The 17,010-nt window shown below is 40.1% G+C and overlaps 1 protein-coding gene across 4 annotated transcripts in view; it reads left to right on the top strand.

Annotated features, from left to right (window-relative positions):
- The window catches only part of EZH2 (enhancer of zeste 2 polycomb repressive complex 2 subunit), a 97,452-nt gene extending 84,972 nt beyond the window's left edge, over positions 1-12,480 (top strand). For all 4 annotated transcript variants that reach the window (XM_089687383.1, XM_089687390.1, XM_089687378.1 and 1 more), the window contains 5 exons: positions 4,078-4,173; positions 7,981-8,062; positions 10,214-10,294; positions 11,075-11,159; positions 12,160-12,480. In XM_089687383.1, coding sequence (XP_089543509.1) covers positions 4,078-4,173; positions 7,981-8,062; positions 10,214-10,294; positions 11,075-11,159; positions 12,160-12,220 — 405 coding nt within the window. In that variant the 3' untranslated portion in view covers positions 12,221-12,480. The remainder of the gene's footprint in view (positions 1-4,077; positions 4,174-7,980; positions 8,063-10,213; positions 10,295-11,074; positions 11,160-12,159) is intronic.
- Positions 12,481-17,010: the final 4,530 nt, after the last annotated feature.

Here is a 17,010-nt window from a genome sequence, read left to right as displayed (position 1 = left end):
CTTCATACCCAGTCCTCTGAATGTGATGCTCTGGTGGTGTATGCTCCAGAGTCACAACTGGTCTGCAGGGAGGACCATGTATGTCTGAAAGTATGCAGTCTTTCTAGTTCTCAGTTACTCAGAAAATGCTAAAACTATTAGCTCTACATGAGAGTCGGGCAACTAGCAATGCAATGAGTAAAGAAGAGCATAACCCCCTTTAAAATAATCACATTTTGTTGCTTTGCAGCCTGAAATGGAAAGAGACGGATTTTCTTTTATCCAGCTGTATTTATTCAATGCAACTTATGGCATCCAATTAAAAGATATAATATCAGCATATCAGAAAAAAAAAATCAAAAACCAAATCACTGAGTTGGAAAAAGGTTACATTGTTAATACCCCCTTGTCAGTATTTTGTTGAACCACCTTTTGTGGACTGCAGTCTTCAAGTCATTCCACAGATTTTCAATGGAGTTTAAGTCTGTTCTCTGACTAGGCTATGCAAGGACCTTCCATACACAGGAAATGTGTTGGCACAGGTCCAGTGTTCCCTAGAGGTCATCATTTGGAAAAAACAGGCTTCTTGGATAAGTCAAATAGGATTTCCTTAGGGCATCAATCAGGTCACACTTCAAGGCAGGCCTTCTAGGATAAGCAGGAAGCAATCCAAGAAAACTCCATGCAAAGACAAGTAGAAAATGGCACCACTGAGTGTAGACTGTAAAATGCTTATTCACAATAGGCAACCTAAATTGTACTCACTTGATAGTTTATTTATTGTTATTTATTTCAGGTACTTGTATAGCGCCGTCAATTTACGTGGCGCTTTACACACACACATATATATATCTTGTACATTCACATCAGTCCCTGACCCTCAAGGGGCATACAATCTAAGGTCCCTAACTCACATTTATACATACACATACTAGGGCCAATTTAGACCGGATCCAATTAACCTACCAGCATATCTTTGGAATGTGGGGGGAAACCGGAGTACCCAGAGGAAACCCACGCAGGCACAGGGAGAACATGCAAACTCCAGGCAGGTGGTGCCGTGGCTGGGATTTGAACCAATGACCCTAGTACTGCCAGGCGGAAGTGCTAACCATTTAGCCGCTGTGCTGCCCATAGCCACTGTGCTGCCCACACAGGTATGTTCCATACCTGTGAGATCCGCCGGGAAAGTTGACTGATAACAAGCACATCAGGTTAGTTTCAGATCCGGGACTGGTAACAAGCCACGGTGCGGATAAACCCTGTATTCTCTGCGTTCGGGGCCGGCTGCAGGTGGACAGGGGACTGGAACAGGAGCTGGGGCTGAGATGGAATGCAATGCTGTGTTGGGCATGTCTGCGTCACCAGAAGTGATGTGATGGCATTTCTGAGCATGTGCACCACGGTGGGGGCACGCTTCTTTGTCAAGCTTGACCCTGTCCACCTGAATCTGGCCTTGAACGCAGAGAATAGAGGTTTTATCCACACAGTGGCTTGTTACCAGTCCTGGATCCAAAACTACCTGATGTGCTTGTTATCAGTCATCTATCATGTGAGTGCAATTTATGTTATCTATTGTGAATAACCATTTTACAGTCTACATTCAGTGGTGCCTTTTTCTACTTGTCTTTGCAAGGACATTCACCTCTTTCTCCTTCAACCACTGTGTGGTCATTTTTGCTGTGTGCTTTGGGTCATTGTCATGTTGGAAGGTAAGCCTTCTTCCCATTAACTACTTTCTGACAGAGGGCAGCAGATTTTCCTCAAGAATTTGATGGTATTTTGCCCCATCTGTTTTTCCTTCTATCCTAACAAGTGCTCCAGTCCAGTGTAGGAATGTTGTCCAATGTAGGAATGGTATTTTTTTTTTGGATGGTGATCTGTATTGGATTTCTGAAAGACATATCATTTAGTGTTGAGGATTGTTTGCTTCAGTTGCACTACTAGGGACTGAAATGCTCCAGGAAAGCTCTTTTCATGCTGAGCTATTCAAAATGACCACAGGTGATCAGATCTGAAAGTCAAATGGCTTTGTGTACCATTGAGAAGGTGATTAGCTACACCGATTTAGTTTACAAATCATTTTTAGCAGGAGCGATCTTTTTTTCCAACTCAGTGATTCTGTTTTTTACTTTTTATTTAATTTTTTTCTGACATATTGGTGTTATATCTTTCACTTTGATGTTATGAATTAAATACAGCTGGAAAAAAAAACTGTCTGTATAGCAGGCTGCAAAGCAACTGTGTTTACTTTAAAGGGTTGATTTATTTTCTATACCCACTATGTAACAAGGCATAGTCTACTGTGGCAGCTGTCTGTAAGCACAGGTTTAAAATGGCAAACTTAATTCTGATCAAACACCAGTTAGAGTGCCTTACAAAATTTCATATCTTCTGAGAAAAAATAGGCTGAAAAGTATCTGGCATCTGTAATCAATCTCTTCCAGTAGTGTGGTAAATGGTTCAAATAAGAAATCTTAGGAAAATAGTGAGGCCCTAACCCCCCAGTCACATCAATCCCAACTTTGAAATCGTGCGACTTACAGTGAAGTCGCACAATTTCAAAGTCGGGTGAGATGCCAATTTCAGGTGCAATTTGCAAGACATCTGACATAGATGTCTATGCAAATCGCACCTAAAGTAGTACATGTGCTACTTTAGAAATCGGTGCGGCTTCGACCAAGTTGGACCCGCACCGATTTGACTGCTCTAATTGGCAATAGGGTGCAACATGGCATACAATTTGCAAGTTGCATGGCATGCATATCACATGCCAAGTCACACCCGATGTGACTGAGGTGTTAAAGTACACCTTCATGAGAAAGGTAAATGGACTGCCATGGCTTGCCTCCTTCTGAGAATGCTAGTTGGTTTGCTGTGCCTGATTGATACGTTTAAATCATAGACTCAGAACAAACATGCTGTAAATGAGAGTAAAGTGTCAGAATTCCTCCTCTCATGTACTGTAGATATTTGGAGACAAAAAAGTACTGAAAAATCTGATCTGTTCTGCAGTTCACAAATCTAACCTATATTGGCTATGCATTGACCATTCACTGTTACAATTTCCAGAAGTGTCTCACAATAATATAGCCTTTGAAAATGTTTGGGTAACAAGCAATTCCACAACACACTGGTGTCAATGTGCCCTAAAGAGAACCCACCAGTATAGAAAAGTAGAAGTTGCTGCTGACTTTGTGTTTTAGAATTGAAGTTTTGGGGTTGAAATGATTATCCTTGTCACACTTCTTTGTACATTACTGACCTGGAACACACCTCTTAGTCACGTTCGGATACCTGACCTGCAGTCCTTTTATGGGTCAGCCTCTAACTAAACAGTAAAGCAAGCATAAGGATGACACACTGGGAGTTTGCACATTTTAAAAACAAATCTGTGGAGGAAACACACATTTCTGTCCTGAGAGATTCCAAGTAAATGTTCCTTCAACTCATGGATTGGACTGACTAGTTCTGATTCTCCATTATTTGGTCCAGTTTTGACAGTAATATTGCCATGTTTGTGGGTTAGAGGCATGTAACAAATACCCTGTCTGTGCTTGCCTCCCCTCTTCCTATAACACTTGGTCCTGAAGCCTTATTTCATCCCCTTTGGCAAAGGGGCCCAGTGGTAGGTAAGGCCTTTTGAATTTTTGCAATAGATGCACGTGATTGGGCGGTATGGCTGCCTTGGCATTAGGAACATTGCAGAAAGTGAGCTGGCCATTTCAAAACATTATTTTTACAAGTGTCTTGGGACATAATCATGTAAGAACAACAAGTCTCATTAACCTTCTATTCATGAACTCCATTATTTTCCTGGCTTAGAAAGAAGGGTAATGCCATTGAATGTGAGCCTTGCAACAGGTGCAGTTTTGTGGTTCTGCTGCTTATGCTTGCCATTTTCATATATTTGATTGTCTGTCTTGCTACTGCGAGCTGCTTTCCTTTATATGATGGTGACTCTGTGACCTGCAATGTAATGTGTTGCATTAGCAGCTGTAATGTTCCATAAAGCATCCCCTCTCCCATGTATGTAAATCTATGCATTAAAATGTAAACACTAACCTGTATAAACAAGAGACTTCTCTACTTTCTTAGCATTTGCTTCTGGCTCCCTCTGATGTAGCTGGATGGGGAATCTTCATCAAAGACCCTGTGCAGAAGAATGAGTTCATCTCTGAATACTGTGGAGAGGTAAGCCAAGATCATATGCACAACTACATGTACACATACGGGATGTAAGTTGTTTAGATCTTGTTGCATGTTTCTGGAATGCGACTTGCTTGTGTTACCCTTATCAGCCACTTTAAAGCGATTCTAAAGGTTAATTTTTTTTTGTAAAACAAACATGTCTATACTTACCTACTGTGTGCCGTGGTTTTGCACAGAGCAGTCTGGATCCTCCTCTTCTTGGGTCCCCCGCTGTCTTTCTTGGCTCCTCCCTGTCTGTCAGGTGCCCCCACAGCAAGCAGAGACTGTCATTCACATTGCTGGATCGCGATGAGCCTCAGGTAAGTATTGAGGGGGTTGGGGGCACAAGATTTTTATCTTCATGCATAGAATGCGTGAAGGAAAAAAACCATCAGTCTTTACCACCACTTTAATGCTTTCTTCATCCAATAGCTGATCGGCTGCTTTGGGCAGCGCAGATTTTTGTATACTGCACAATGGCATTATCATTAGATGAATGCAAAATCATACCAAAATGGGCCTAAGTAGGTACGGTATAGAGGCTCAAGCCTTATTTGCGATTAAATCTATTTGGAGCAGGGGTGGGCGACTGCGGCCCTCCAACTGTTGTTGGACTACATGTCCCATGAGGCAATGTCAGAATGACAGTTCCAAGCATGACTTGCAGAGACATGATGGAACTTGTAGTTCTGCAACAGCTGGAGGGCTGCTGTTACCCACCCCTCTTCTAAAAAATCTAACAACCTTTTATGTGTCAGGAGATAAACTTGTCTTTTTCTACTACAGGGCTGCTTTGCCTGCTAAACTTCTCTTTTGCCATCAATATGAAGTAGATCAAAGCAAAACAGTAATAGTTTTTTTTTTGTCACCATTCATTTTGAATATTTAAAAATGTATAGACTCCTTTTTTTCACCCTTGTTTAATTAATCGTATAATGTTTTAAAGTAGAACTATATGATAGCCCACCCAATTTGGAGTACGTGTTTGTTTCTGACCGGTATACTGTTCACCTTTTTACCCTCTGGCTTCCCCTACCCTTCCCCTTTAACTCAGGTTCCTCAGTCTATGGACACGTGACTTCAAACTATGTATAATGCCTAGCAATTCACCCTTTTAGTATGTTATCCTGTTGACATTACTAAGCATCAATTGGAACTTGTATGACTATGAACCTGTTTACTCCTTTCCTTTTGTTGTCCCCCCACCTGTAACTGTACCTGTTTAAAATTAATAAAAACTATTTGAAATAAAGTAGAATTATAAGCAAAACTTTTTTTTTTCCCCATTTTGGATAGCGTAAGGGAGGGTTATAACCTGTCAGATTTTTTTTTTCGCCATCTGTGTCCCATTGCAGAGATTTCCCTTCACTTTCTGTCCCATAGCCAAACAGGAAGTGAGAGAAAAATCTTGAAATTAAGGGAATTCCTTGGGGACCCTCCAGGTCACCAGAGCTTGTGTCCCCATTGAAAGATTTCCCCTCTTATTATTTTTCTGGGGATAACACAAAATTTGGGGTTTTGTTTTTTACTGTCAATTTCAATGATAATGGTAAACAGGACAAATAGGGTGAATCTCCTTAACGGAGGCACAGAGAGCAATAAAAACTGACAGGGGTTCTAATCCCTCCCCACTTTAGTTGCCTTGCATTTAGTTATGCTTTCATTTTACACACACATGTTAAAAACAGGTGTGCTCAGAACACTTAGGCTGTGTTCACACTACCCTTGTTTGCAAGCGGCAGACAGGCGTTTGGGAAGTGTTTTTACCGTTTCCCAAACGCCTGTGAAAATTCTGCACATTGCAGCACATGGTGCTGTTCACATGGGAACGTTAGCATCGCGGCAAAACGGACGCCTCTGGTTGAGTCAGGAGGAGTTGAAGCCTCCTATTCAAGTCAATGGTGCCGCTCCGCAAACGCCCGGCCGGTGTTTGCGGAGTGTTAACACCATTCAAACTTCATTATAGGCATTTGTGGGGCGTTTTTAACGCTCGGCAAACGCCGCTAAAGCGCACATGTGGCATTTGCGGAGCGTTTAAAAACGCTATGCAAGCGCGGGACCAACGCTTGTCAAATGCTATAGGGGCGTTTGACAAGAGTTGGAAAACAGTCAAGTGTGAGCGAGCCCTTAGGCTGCTGTATTTTTGGAAATCTCATCTCACTTAAAACTACTTGTTGAAGGAAGAGGCCAAATCGAGCTTCATTTTATGCTCTCCAATACATCCAATCACTATCTTTTCGCTTGCTTTCGGGCTCTCTTGACACAAAAAAAAAAAACCCCATCTGGCTTTGTATGAGCAGGCAGGAAAGTGTGTCCACCTCTGACTTTTTCATCTCTGTACATTGTGAATAGAGCTGAATAGCAGATAGAATTATATTTTTTTTTTTAGGCTTGGGCATAAATGAAGATGATGTGCTCAAAATGCTATGTATTCTCTTCCCTACAGATACCGAACTGTACAATAGCTGTGGGTCAGGAGCTTGCTCCTCTTGGTGGAGTCCTTCTACACTGCTTTATTCATATATTAGATTCCTATATTATGTGTGAAATAAAGGTCTAAAAGAGCTTATAATTCTTCTTGGCAACAAATCACTTGTTCTGACATTTTCTACTAAGAAAGGTGAAAGAGAGAGCTCATTGGTTGCTAGGAGGTAAAGCTACTCAATATTAGGCCCTTAGTGAGTGCAATGTGCAGACTTGATGCTATTATAGAAGTAGACAAAGTGGAAAAATGTAAAGCCAGCTGAGTGAGATTGAAATCTTCAGCTTTGCTTTTGTATGCAATGCTTAAAGCGGACCTTCACCCTAATTGTGAAGTTGTCCTCCCCTGCCTCCTCCCCCCTCCCTTTCTCCTGCAATGCAAGTTCTATTTTTTTTTTTTGTTTTTCATTTAAAGCGGTAGTAAACCACATGGAACAAAAAAAAACCTCTGCAGGGTAAAGACATAATGGGCTAGTATGTATCATATACTAGCACATTATGAAGGACTTACCTTGAAACAAAGCCCTCCAACAGAGCGCTGTCACGGCTTCCGTCTTCACCCGCTCTTCCTTCCGGGTTTGTGAGCTCTGGCTGGCTGACTGGCCGAGCCACGATGACGTCACTCCTGTGCATGCGTGAGGGAGTCCCGAACCAAGGCACAGTGCTCTGAAGGAATGGCATACCCATGCAGTGCCTTCAGAGGACATGCACCAAATATCAAAAAGGGCTAATATCTCGTAAATGGTTCACATTTAGGAGATATTAATTTTATCTATAGGTAAGCTTCATTAATAATTTTACCTACAGGTAAGATTATAATAAAGAGTTTACTACCACTTTAAGCATTTATTTGTGCTGCAAGGCAGCGCTTCTGCTCTGCTCACCTAGGCAAGACTTTACCACCAGGGCTGTGAACCTGAGGGCCCTGCAGCACATCTGCACAAGCGCCGGGGGTACCCAGTATTTGCACACATGCAGGTTTTGCCATGCACTTGCAAATAAATTATTTATGTATCAGTGAGTAGAATACCGAGCTCGAAATGTGGAAGGGATCAGGGGTTCTATGTATTATTGAATTATTCTATTACCTTGTGAAATCCAGGTAAGTTATGATTGGTATAATGCAGTGTAAGACTCTGCCGATCTTCAACCAGGCAAGGGATTACTGTTCTAGATAACACAAATAGTGTATAGTGGGAACATTTGGATATTTTTTCTTTTTAAACCGTATTAAAGGTGTTTTAGTACCATTTGGGCTAGCTAAGTGCATCACTCCCACAGAACTGAAATAGAAATGATGTGTTCATGTCTATATGCTTTATTCCACAGATCATATCTCAGGATGAAGCAGACCGAAGAGGCAAAGTATATGACAAATACATGTGCAGCTTTCTCTTCAACTTGAATAATGGTAAGCTTGACAAGACCTTCTAAGCTGCCAAATTGTGGAGCGATGCTTACCCACTTAGCATTGTTGTAGGCTCTAGCTGGATTTTCTACAACCCCACCACCACCCCCACAACTACCACCACCACAAAATAGCAAAAGTGTGATTGGTTCAGAATATGGCAGTATATAGAATACAAATAAAAATGCCCAACCTGGTTTGACAAAACGGTGTTAGTATGTAAATTCTGGTATCATGTGAGCATTTAGCTTGCTAGGACAGCATGCTGTTAGAAATGAGCTGCCTACAGTAGAGAAATAATTGGCATAGTTAGTTCTTCTTTAGAAACAAGTGCTGTATGATGTGACTTGCTCTTTCCTTTAAGTAGTTCAAGACTTTGGCAGTGCTGCAGATGCCCAAAAAACATCATCATAGTACACGACTACATAGTACATAGCTACACATATCCAGTCTTTCTGCCATGCTGCTGGGACTCCTTCCCAGTACACAGCAATTCTGAACTCTGGATTATGCAAAGCTGGCGTTGATGTGTACACAGAACAGCTTTCGCTGTAAAGAGAAAAAAAAAAAGAAGCAGTCTGAGCAGTGGTTATCAACAACACTGTTTTGTCACAAAATAGACAGTTTCAAAGTAGCATTGTTACTTTTGTATCATTCAGTTCATTCATATGCAGATCAAAGGAATTAACTTCCAATATGCAGGTGATGTCTAAAGAAACCTGGCAAGTTTAAAAAAAAAAAAAAAAAAAAAATTTTAATAAAATGTTTTTCTGTGTAACCCCTTGGTTTACTCTGATCATCCCTAATTAAACTTCTTATTCGTCTCCATTCAATTAATATTTTCCTGATTTTTGTTTTTTTTTGTTTTGGTTTTTTTTTTTTGCTTTTTGTTTCGTTTCTATTTCATTAACCATTAATATTTAAACTTTTTTGTTTGTTTTGTTTATGATATCTTTACACATTTAACCTGTATTGACACATTTCATTTAAAAAATTTGTAAATAACTTTTGCAATGCTTTGTGTCAGATTCATAATGTGTCATTTTAAAAGGAAAAGATTATAAAACAAAATTCACTATTTGTTTTTAAACGAACACTGGTCAAAATATGCTTTATTGTCCAAGAATTGTGGGGGGGGGGAATCATTTTAGCAAGGCAACATGACAAAAGGAAAGCTATGTTTCTCCTTATAAAAAAACAAAAACAAAACAAAAAACACTATATCTATTACCTTGTTCTCCTACAGCGGTTGTAAACCTCTAACATGAAATAAGAAGAGCATATTCTTCTATAGTGTGTACTTGTCTCAATCAAGAGATCTGCATGAGTCACTTCTGACAAATTTTCCTGACAGCAAGAGGTGACGGGCGGGAGCGCCAGCACACAGCCTGTGATTAACAGTCTCAGCTCTGTTACCGTGTGCTGTATGAGGTGGGGTGTCCTTTTCCTCCAATCAGCTCTCCTCCATGAGCTCTGCAACTAAGGCTCCGGTCCCCATACTTTCTGGAAGCTCAGACAAGCTGTATAAATTACATATTTAGTGCACAGCAGCATACTGCAGAGATTCACTACTCACATCCATCTCTTGGACTCAATATATCTATTGGAGACTTAGTAACTTGGCCAGTGGGTCACAAAGCAACCTCTGATATATATATCTTAAAGGGATTGTTAAGTAAAGATTAAAAAAAAAAATAGCAAGTTATAGCTGCCTGCTCTGTGCAAGGGTTTTGCACAGAGCAGCCCTTATACTCTTCTTTTTGGCTCCCCTGGCTCTCCCTGCCCTTCCCCTCTGTCCCCCGACCCCACCACCCCTGCCTTTTGCTATGGGGGCACTCGAGCTGGCTTGCTCCTGAGCCACACTGTGTGTGTCCACTTATGGAGGGTGGCTCGTCCCCATCCCCTCTCTCTCCTCACTGGCTGTGATTGGCACAGCTTGAGCCAATGAGGAGAGAGAGACCCCAGAGAACCACTGCTGCCATGCACATCGCTAGATTGAGATGGGGCTCAGGTAAGTATAAGGCGGGATGGGGGAGGAGTTGCACCCAGAAGGCTTTTTAATAAACCTTGAGCCTTTAGAATCACTTTGTTATTTACGTGGAATTGTCAGCAATGTACTTGTGCATTCTTCATAACCATTTGTCTCTCTCTTAGATTTTGTAGTTGATGCAACCCGCAAAGGAAACAAAATTCGCTTTGCGAACCATTCTGTGAATCCAAACTGCTATGCAAAAGGTATGTGGTAAAGTGTGTTGGTGTTGAAGGGCCTATGTATGTGCACATTACAAGTAGAAAAAAAAGACTGAACATCTTGAAAAATAAAATTTATTTTATTTTTTATATAGATTTTTTTTTTTTCTCAAAATGTTCAGGCTCTTTTCATTTTATATAATAAAAAACCCAGTGCTGGTCAAAAATGATAAATTTATTTGGGTAGTGTTGCATGACTGTGCAGTTGCTAGTTAAAGTAGCGGTGCTGAATAGCAAAAGATTCCCCAGTCATGGAAGGGGTAAAACCTTCCACAATCAAGTGGTTAATGATATGACTGGCTGTTCATCTTGCATAGTATTACTGTACAGTAGTTACAGTGCCTTATTTCACTGTAAATTCAAGTCTTCTAGATAGGTCTGAATAGAAGCCATAGCCTCTGGCTGAGATCATATCACAGCAGTTTTGGCACGGGAAGGTCAAGTGATTGCAGTGTAGCCTCTAGAGAGGGAGATTATATGCCTTTGTAACGTACAGTAATGGAAATGGTATATAGAGCAAGCATGGAATAATGTACAAGCAGCGTCAAATTGCTCGATGTATATTTACAAGAAATAAATTCCTGCCCTCTGATGACTTTACCTGCAGGCTTTCTAGCTCCTGAGAGCCATCCTATGTCAGTCAGCTACGTTTTGTGAATTTGGCCTGCACGGGCATAATGTACAGTTACAATGTAGAACCAAAGAAATGTGCGCTGACAAATACAAGTGGTTTGCCTGATCGAAGATCTTTTATTTCTGTTTCAGTAATGATGGTGAACGGTGACCACAGAATAGGAATTTTTGCAAAAAGAGCCATCCAGACAGGTGAAGAACTCTTCTTTGACTATAGGTATGTATGGTGTTTGGGGAATAGCTAAAACGGTTACTTTTTTGTAAACAAAAAAACATTCTGTAACTGCAGACATATTAAAACTACTGTAATGGGAACATTGTGTACTCTTTAATCTTAGAGAAAAACCATCAACCAGTGATTGATGATGATGATTCACCTTTCTCTAACGTGAGTCTGTAGTTTGCGCATGCAGGGCAAAGCATCAGGTTTACTCTAATTCAGAGCACCACGGGTACATAAACTACCTTTCTTTTACTCTTGCGCTGCATGAGTACACCCCTCACTGATGGTATAGTCCAGACCAGGATTGTGGACCGTTGAACAGCCACTGCTGGTGTACTTGGGTGGGTTGTTGGTCTCCCATGAATATCCTAATCACCTGAGACTACAGAAATTGTTTGTGCACGTTGTACATTTTCACCAGATTGTGGTTCTATGTTAAAAAAAAAAAAAAAAAAAAGCATACAGAGCCCATTAATTTTTGAACCCCTGAAGGAAGGATTTCATTATGACTGTAATTGTAAATAATGGATGATTTTTAGTAATTGCATTTTGATCTTACGATCATTAGAATAAAAACATAGGCTGGCCATACACTATACAATTTTCTTACAGTTTTCTGCCCAATTTCCTTTAGATTTACCTTCAACTATGTAGTGCAAGAGCCTGCCTAATTGGATATAATTGAAAGTGTTATTAGTTTTGACCTCCTATTATATGGGTTTTGGTAAATCTAAACCAAAAGTCTCAAGAAAATTGTATAATGTATGGCCAGCCTTACTGAAACTGAGCACGTCTGTTTCTCATTCAGACTCGTTAGCTGGAAAACGGAGATTCAGGCTGGTAGGACTAGGAAATCTTCCTGTTTTCTGCAGCAACTGTGTGGAAGGAATTTTGGAGTTACCTTACCTTAGTTGCACTCATCTCAAGTACAGAGTTTTAGCATGTATGCTTTCTTAACATTTTAAATTCAATTTGTCTTTTGTTTTTGTTTTAGATATAGTCAAGCTGATGCTCTGAAATATGTGGGTATTGAGAGAGAAATGGAAATCCCTTGATTCACCAGCTACCTCCTCTTACAACCCATGCCTTACCTTCTTCAGGAATTTCTAATACTGGCTCAATTTTAGCTACAAGAAAAAAATGAGTTGAAGTTCGGAATTTACTGAGTACTGTACAAGTAATTTATAGTGATGTCAAAAGAAGATCAATTATGCTTTTTTTGCCAGCTGCAAAACATTTTGTACTGATGAACTTTTGGCAATAATGTATTGTGGTACATCTCCCACCTCAAATAAAATATACTTGAACTTCTTTATCTTCTGTGTGACTGACCTAATCTATACCATTTGATGAATGGAATCTTTTTCTGCTTGGTTGTTTGAAATGTTAAGATTTCAGAGTGACTGTACAAGTAGCCCTCCTTCTTCACATCATATAGAAAAGCTCCTCAATGAAGTCAAAAAGGATCACTTTGTCCAAGTCACTTCAAGCAAGATGATTTGGCCAGTACAACATGAAGTGACTTGAGGGATTTGTGCTAGTACATTTTTAAATCCAAACGCTGGCCGAAACTGTGTAAGGGTTAGAAGTTCTGTCAACCTTTTTTGCTATGTCTGCCAGCATAAAGTATGTACAAGGCAGGGGCAGGTGGACTGACCATATGGAAACTCGGGCACTGCTCAAGGGCCTGGAGTCAGTAGAGGGCCCCATGAGATGCCCCTGGTACCTTTTTCATAGGCTTTTTTGAGTTTGGGCAAGGACACAGGGGCCCCATGATCCCCTATTGCCCGGGGGCCCCATGAGTTGTCAGTCCGCCCCTGGTACAAGGAGTAAAAATATAACACGAAAAAAAAAAAATACTATTTTGGTCTAGGTCAATTTTAAGACCGCTGACATGTTCAGGATATCGCCAGATATAAAACACTATCCAAGTGAAACTGATAATGTGACAGAATTCTATACTGACACTTATAAAATCCTGGGGCTGCTCCTAAAACAGATATGTATGGGAATCCTGGTATGACTAGAGCAATTTTTAGATTTCAGACAGATAAATCATACAGCTGAACCAGCACTGACATATCTGTCACTATTATGAGTGCACTAGCAGTTGAATGGATCACAGCAACTTTTGCTTAGATTAGCAGGAAGCATTCCCTTCTGCTCCATTCATTTTCTTCTCTTCATACCAGCTTCTGCAATAGTCTATGTAGTTGTGTGTCTCCCCTGTACCCCATCAGGGAGCTGTGCGCATGCTACGTTCTCCTGCAGTCAGTGACATGCCCTGTTGGGGGAATGGGACCCAGTGAGAAATAGAGAGAGGGGTGGTGGCTTCAGTGCAGGCTGTACCCTCCTACAGGGAGTGCCTATAATTTAGGCTTCAGCCTACGACGGATCTACAGTCAGCACTGACGGAAATAAAAATACAGGGAATGACCCTGGAGCTAACTTTTTCCTTTTTTTTGGCAGTGTCCAATCAACTGCTGCATATAACCTAGGGTTAGAGATCAAGGACCCTGTGTAATGTATGACATGCTGGATAAAAGAGGGGTTATACGAGGGCTAGCTTACAATTTTTCTCTTTGCAGGCCAGTTCAAGAACATGTTCCTGTACGACTCAGTTTGGTGCGGTTTTCAGCCCATTCTTTTGAATCACTGGAAATCACCAGGAGTAGTAGATGCACCGCACCAGATCACATGGTACTGCAGTACCACACGATCCCGTATAGGTAAACTGCATTTGTGATCTGCGTTTGGGTGTAGTTAGGATTACATTGATGCCCGCAGCAGATCACACAGCCAGTGCATTTTGAACGCAGTACAGAAAACACGCATTGTGTTCTGGTGTCAACGAGCCCTGCTAGTGTCCGAACATCCTGTAGATGACAGTATAACCCAAGTACATCTGAATTTGTGTTCCGTAATGGACAAGAAAAGGTTAAATTATCTCAAAAATGTACTGTAACCACTTCAAGTCCAGACACTTTTACCCCCTTCCTGTCCAGCCCAGTTTTCAGCTTTCAGTGCTATCACACTTTGAATGACAATTGCGCGGTTATGCAACACTGTACCCATATGAATTTTTTAGCATTTTTTTGAGACAGATAAAACTTTATTTTGGTGGTATTTATTCACCACTGGGATTTTTTTGCTATATAAATGAAAGTCCAAAAAGGTTGAAAAACGTTTTTCATATAAAATTTTGCAAATAAATAATCTTTCTTCATAAATCCTGGGCAAAATTTATTCGGTTATCTTTTTAGTAAAAAAAAAAATAACCCAAATTAGTTTATAACCAAAAATTATAATTTTTCAAAAAAAAATTTTGTAATTTTTATTTTATTTTTTATATTTGTTTTTGCTTTTTTTAAAACATATCACAAGATCACAAAAGGCTCTTACTCCAATATCAATGGATATCCTCAGTGGTCCTTCCGTGGACCCCTCAACAGGTGGGTATGTAATCAGGATTCACTGGGCAATGACATCAACTAAATACACCCCTCATCAAGGACCATGATGGGTGAAAAAAGAAATCCTCATAGTGTATTTCTTAGTAAGTCATCAACTTTTAATAAGAAAAAAAAAAAATGCCCACTCACATTTAGTAGCATATTTTTCCAGTTCACAACACTGGCAGACCTCATGCATCGGTGTACTGCATGGGTTTAAAGCTCATCCAGGTGTACTAAGATGGCGGCCGTACTGAATGTACGTCACCGCTAACCGGAAGCTGCGTCACGGCGTATCTACGCGTTGCGTCACTAACACGTGACTTCGTCAGGATATCGCCATTGGTGCTCAGCTCATTAATAAATATAGGGAATCTCCCATTAATCTCCCAGAGGTGTACTTTAGAACAATTAAGCGAATGATAACAATATATATGGAAAAATAAAAAACCTAGGATATCATATGAAGTGCTAAGTAAAAATAAAGAAAAAGGGGGGTTGGGAGTACCAGATTTTAAAAGATATCACAGAGCAGTTATTTTAGCAAGAATTTTTGATTGGATGCATAACTCAAAGAGTAAACATTGGGTCACAATAGAAAATACACTTAGTAGAAAAGATTTGAGTGGGAGTGTGTGGGTGCCAGCACAGTTTAGAGAATTAGGGGAGAACACGAGGATTGTAATAAGGGAGTGGGATAAAATGCACAAACAGAGGAAATGGGATTTTAATTCCTTGCTAATGCCACTAAGAAACTCAGAGTTTTTTCCCCCAGGTAAAGAGGAAATCACAGGCAGATGGATTAAAAAGGAAGACGCCCAGTTGAGAGATATAATGGAGGGGGTAAAATTAAGAACATTGGAAGAATTGAAAATGGAAGAGGGAAAGATTTTCACTACGATAGATATATGGAGATATAATCAACTGAAACAATTTGTGGAGAAACTGACTAAGCCCCTTAGAACTAGGAAAGACTGGAACGTATTTGAGAAATACTTAGAAGCACGAGGGGATGGGAAACACAGCACTGCCAAAGCATATAAAGCACTCACTGATTTAGATAGTAAGTCAAAACTAAAGTACATAGGAAAATGGGAAAGGGACTTAGGAGTGGAATGGGAAGAGCACACACAGAGAAAAATATATAAAAGGGTACACAAAAATATAAGCATGCGTGAGGTGGAAATGAATTTCAAATGTCTGACAAGGTGGTATGTCACACCGATGATTGAGCACAAGATGAGTGGGGGAAATCAACCTTGGTGTTGGCGAGGATGTGGAGGGTTGGGCACGATGTATCACATATGGTGGGATTGTTTAAAAATACAAGTATATTGGAAAAAAGTTCTAAATCAAATTAGGATCATTACTGGAACAGAGATCGGACTGGACCCTGAAACCTGTCTTTTTCATAACTCAATATCTGAGAATAAATATAGAGAATTGGGTATAGGGAGTTATCTAAATGCAGCACAAAGTTTGATCCCCAGGTTTTGGCGCAAAGTTGAGGCACCGAGAGTAGAGGACTGGATAAATAGTCGACCAGATCACGAGATTGGAAAAACCTTATTATATGCAGGCGGATAGGAGCATATTGTATGAAATGGGAGGAATTTAAGGTAAAGGTAAAAGAAGGTACTGAATAAGTAAGAGCAAAGAAAGGGGAAAGAAAAAGGAGAAAATATAGTAATTTGTCATTCTATCTTCCAATTCTTTGTATCCATAGGATGTGAGATACAAGCTGATCAGATAGATGTCATGGGTTTAAAGGAGGGGGTGGAGGGTGGGTTGAAAAAAAAAAAAAAGAAAGGGGACTAGGGGGAGAAAAAGCTACGAAATAAGGGTTGTATGAGATTTTGGTATGTTGTATTTTCTATCATGAAACTTTGTATTTTGTATTGGTTTGTTTGAAAATGAATAAATATTTAAATTAAAAAAAAAAAAAATAAATATAGGGAATCTGCCAATTATCAGCTGGATTTACTTTGTCTTCCTAATTGCCTGCCTGCGGCCATTTTATTGGAGTCCAGCAGTTCCCCACAATGTGACTATGGATAATCTCCATTGCTAGTATGAAATGACTTAGAAATACCGATCCAAATGTAAAGTCTCGGTCAGCAGCCATACTACTATTATCGAGTATTAGAATATTATAAAAGTAATTTGAATTCTAGTAGCGCTGCACTATAAGATGTTTATTTCAGCTTACTGTATACGGTATCAGTTTGGAGTGCTAGCAGCTTGTTGTTATAGTTATCCCATAGAGCGCAGGAAGATTATACACTGTACACTAGCTTAATTTTAAAAAGTCCAGTGCAGGCATATGCAAAAAGTGCAAATACCGTTCGTGTGTATTAACAAGTCCAGCAATAAATTGTGTCCGTATGTAAAAC

The sequence above is a fragment of the Staurois parvus genome, unplaced genomic scaffold, assembly GCF_062004578.1.
Source record: "Staurois parvus isolate SC_StPar_1 unplaced genomic scaffold, SC_StPar_1.0 ptg000020l, whole genome shotgun sequence".
NCBI classification, from domain to species: domain Eukaryota; kingdom Metazoa; phylum Chordata; class Amphibia; order Anura; family Ranidae; genus Staurois; species Staurois parvus.
Note: the sequence above shows the minus strand (reverse complement) of the source record. Positions and strands in the feature narration are given on the sequence as shown.